This window comes from Etheostoma spectabile, chromosome 24 (genome assembly GCF_008692095.1).
Source record: "Etheostoma spectabile isolate EspeVRDwgs_2016 chromosome 24, UIUC_Espe_1.0, whole genome shotgun sequence".
Lineage (NCBI taxonomy): Eukaryota > Metazoa > Chordata > Actinopteri > Perciformes > Percidae > Etheostoma > Etheostoma spectabile.
The window spans coordinates 559,681-564,016 of NC_045756.1; the positions used below are offsets into that span (position 1 = coordinate 559,681).

General features: G+C 43.2%; 1 protein-coding gene across 2 annotated transcripts in view; it reads right to left on the reverse strand.

The window, feature by feature from the left end:
• Positions 1-253: 253 nt before the first annotated feature.
• LOC116674220 (tyrosyl-DNA phosphodiesterase 2) overlaps positions 254-4,336 on the reverse strand; it is a 6,024-nt gene continuing 1,941 nt past the window's right edge. For both annotated transcript variants that reach the window (XM_032506798.1, XM_032506799.1), the window contains 4 exons: positions 3,993-4,087; positions 3,758-3,876; positions 3,509-3,679; positions 254-1,035 (listed from right to left, as the gene is read on the reverse strand). In XM_032506798.1, coding sequence (XP_032362689.1) covers positions 754-1,035; positions 3,509-3,679; positions 3,758-3,876; positions 3,993-4,087 — 667 coding nt within the window. In that variant the 3' untranslated portion in view covers positions 254-753. The remainder of the gene's footprint in view (positions 1,036-3,508; positions 3,680-3,757; positions 3,877-3,992; positions 4,088-4,336) is intronic.

Sequence of the window (4,336 nt, forward strand, 5' to 3'; positions counted from 1 at the left end):
CACACACACACACACACACACACACACACACACACACACACACACACACTGACTGACAGAGAGGCATGCAGCAGATTAGTTCAGCTGCTTTTCACGTATACACCCAGTAGATGTCAGTACAGTTCACGTGTCAGCCAACTTTATTGTCAAAGACCAGTGAAATGGGGAAGTGAAGTCAACGCTGCTGTCAGCACTAAAGGAATGATGGTAAATTATTGGGAAAAGCTGCAGAGTCACACTTATTTACACTCAATATACAGATGTGAAAGTAAAGAGTTTTTGTGTTGAAATGTCAGATTTAACTCATAAATTAGGTGTTAATGGTTAGCACATTATAATCAAACTGTTCATAGGTCAGCTGTTCCACCATAATATAACCGTGATAATAACTTCAGCCTGTTCGTATAGCACCTGCCATACAAGAGATGCAGCACAAAGTATTTTAAAATAAGGACATCACATGAGATCACATGAGCACAAAACATGGAGTCAATATGAAGTAAAAACAGGGATAAAGTACCACAATCAATGTAAATTATAGTGGGAAGTAAAACACACCTTTCAAAAGCAAGAAGAAGATAAAATAAGATGAAAATGGAATAATTAGAACGCATAACATGAGATGGAAGATGGCCCACTAAATAATGCCCTATAATTAAAACGTGGGGTTAAACCGCCACATTTGCAGCATCTGTAATGGAGATTAAAGTCATTAAGATTCATTAAGAATTGTTTTTAAAGTGTTGTGCATTTCTACAGAGCTGAGAAGGTGCAGTAGACGCCCCAGTGGTCGCTGGTGTAGAGGCCACACCGGAGCTTCTCCAGCCCGATCAGGGCCATGCTGTCGGGCTGCAGCCACGGGACGCCGTCTCCGGCGGCCCGCCGCAGGTAGAGCCGGTCAAAGCGGAAGCGGCTCTTGTGCCGATGATCCAGGTTGGTGTTGGCGAAGGTGTCCCAGGTGTAGCGGCACTGCTCCGGCTCTCCCAGCTGCTCCCACACGTCACACACGCAGCCGGGGAGGCCCACGTCGACCACCTAGGGTGGGAGAAACAGAGCCGGGAATTAGGGCTGCGACTACCGATTACTTTCATAGTCCAGTCATCTGACGAGCTGTTTGGTCTAAAATGTGTTTCCCACAGCACAAGATGACGTCCTCAAACGTCTTATTTTATCCACAACTGAAAGAAAAAAAAAGCCTTTAGCAGAGATCTAGAGGTCTAATGTAGTCTTTAGCAGAGATCTAGAGCTCTAATGTAGTCTTTAGCAGAGATCTAGAGGTCTAATGTAGTCTTTAGCAGAGATCTAGAGCTCTAATGTAGTCTTTAGCAGAGATCTAGAGCTCTAATGTAGCCTTTAGCAGAGATCTAGAGCTCTAATGTAGCCTTTAGCAGAGATCTAGAGCTCTAATGTAGTCTTTAGCAGAGATCTAGAGCTCTAATGTAGCCTTTAGCAGAGATCTAGAGCTCTAATGTACCTTATCAATTCTAGAGCTCATGTAGCCTTTAGCAAGATCTAGAGCTCTAATGTAGCCTTTAGCAGAGATCTAAGCTCTAATGTATTCGTAGCAGAGATCTATGTAGCCTTTAGCAGAGATCTAGAGCTCTAATGTAGTCTTTAGCAGAGATCTAATGTAGCCTTTACAGATTCTAGAGTCTAATAGCCTTTAGCATTCTAGAGGTCTGATGTAGCCTTTAGCAGAGCTCTAATGTAGTCTTAGCAAGTTATAGGTCTAACGTAGCCTTAGCAAGATTCTAGAGCCTAATGTGCCTTTAGCAGAGGTCTAATGTAGTCTTAGCAGGATCTAGAGCTCTAATGTAGTCCTTTAGCAGAGCTCAATGTAGCCTTTAGCAGAGATCTAGAGCTCTATGTACCTTTAGCAGAGATCTAGAGCTCTAAGTTATCTTTAGCAGATCTGAAGGTCTAATGTAGTCTTTAGCAGAGTCTAGAGCTCTAATGTAGTCTTTATGCAGAGATCTAGAGCTCTAATGTAGCCTTTAGCAGAGATCTAATTAGCCTTTACAGAGATCTTGAGCTCTAATGTAGCCTTTAGCAAGATCTAAGGTAGCCTTTAGCAGAGACTAAGCTCTAATGTAGTCTTTAGCAAGATCTAAATGTAGCCTTTAGCAGGATCTAGAGCTCTAATGTGCCTTAGCAGCAGAGTCTAATGTAGTCTAGCAAGATCTAGAGCTCTAATGTATCTTTGGCAGAGATCTAGAGCTCTAATGTAGTCTTTAGGCGAGATCTAGAGCTCTAATGTATCTTTAGCAGAGATCTATGTAGCCTTTAGCAGAGATCTAGAGCTCTATTAGTCTTAGCAGAGATCTAATGGTAGCCTTAGCATAGATCGCGAGCTCTAATGTAGCCTTAGCAGAGATCTAATGTAGCCTTTAGCAGAGATCTAAGCTCTAATGTAGCCTTTAGCAGAGTCTAATGTATCTTTAGCAGAGATCTAAGCCTAATGTAGCTTTAAGCAGAGCTCTAATGAGCCTTTAGCAGAGATCTAAGTCTAATTAGCCTTTAGAGAGATCTAGAGCTCTAATGTAGTCTTTACAAGATCTAATGTAGCCTACCTTTGGCAGAGGATCTAGAGCTCTAATGTAGTCTTTAGCAGAGCTCTAATGTAGCCTTTAGCAGAGATCTAGAGCTCTAATGTAGTCTTTAGCAGAGATCTAGAGCTCTAATGTAGTCTTTAGCAGAGATCTAGAGCTCTAATGTAGCCTTTAGCAGAGATCTAGAGTCTAATGTAGCCTTTAGCAGAGTTAGAGCTCTAATGTGCCTTTAGCAGAGTCTAGCTCTAATGTAGCCTTTAGCAGAGGTCTAATGTAGTCTTTAGCAGAGATCTAGAGCTCTAATGTATTCTTTAGCAAGATCTAGAGCTCTAATGTATTCTTTAGCAGAGATCAGACTCTAATGTAGTCTTTAGAGGAAGATCTAATTGCCTTTAGCAGAGATCTAGAGCTCTAATGTAGCCTTTAGCAGAGATCTAGAGCTCTAATGTAGTCTTTAGCAGAGATCTAATGTAGTCTTTAGCAAGATTCTAGAGCTCTAGGTAGCCTTTAGCAGAGATCTAGAGCTCTAATGTAGTCTTTAGCAGAGATCTAATGTAGCCTTTAGCAGAGATCTAGAGCTCTAATGTAGCCTTTAGCAGAGGTCTAATGTAGCCTTTAGCAGAGATCTAGAGCTCTAATTGTAGCCTTTACATGAGTCTAATGGTGTAACGCCCCTTTAGCGAGATCTAGAGTCTAATGTAGCCTTTAGCAGAGGTCTAATGTAGTCTTAGCAGAGATCTAGAGCTCTATATGTAGCCTTTACGAGGCTAATTACTTTGGCAGAGATCTAGAGCTCTATGTGCTTTAGCAAGAGTTCTAATGTAAGTCTTTTGCAGAGATCTAGAGCTCTAATGTAGTCTTTAGCAGAGGTCTAATGTAGTCTTTAGCAGAGATCTAGAGCTCTAATGTAGTCTTTAGCAGAGATCTAATGTAGCCTTTAGCCTTTGGCAGAGATCTACCTCAGCATCCCTCAGGTTGGTGTCTCCTCCAAACAGGACGGTGACATCATCAGGCGCCTTCGTCATCCTCTTCATCACCAGGCGCAGCTGTAGCTTCCTGTTTTCTGCGTTGGCCTTACAGCTCTCAAAGTGAGACGTCATCAGACAAAGCTTCTGGCCTCTGAACACCACCTGATTTTTGAAGGAGAGACATTTTAATGTGGATGCATGAAGCTAAAGCTGAAGCTGAAATGAGTCGTTTTCACAGACCTGAGCGACCAGCAGGTTCCTCCCCTGGCGAGAAGATGGAAATTCGACCATCTCGCTGTCCAGCAGGGTGATCCGTGACTTCTTCAGCATCATCCCGACGAAGTAGCCCTCCTTTCCTCCTGATCAGGGAGAGCTCTAAGTAAGTTATTCACAGCACTATATTTGAGTTTAATATGTTTATTAAATGCTAGCTGACGTTCTGTGGGCGTAACGTCACTTTCTGGCACGCAGCTACCTTCGATGAACGTGTAGTCGTCCGCCAGACGCTTCTTCATGAAACGCGTGTACGGTTGGATGAGCTCCTGCAGAAGCACCACGTCAGGAGAGTGTCTGTCGGGAGGAAGTGGAGGAGACAGATCGGCTGAACATGGGCCCTTTAATCCCCGTCAAAACAGTGTGATTGCGTTGTAGTTTGTGTGCTGTCGGGCTTAAATCCCGCCTTTCTAGATTCCTTCAGGAAGGGGGGTTCAAGTCCCTAGGTTGGATAAAAGAACGGAGGTTACGGAGAATATGCATGCATAGCTCTCCCCAAATTTGTCTAACCCATTAGCCCTTTCTGCTTGATCTTATGTGCACGGG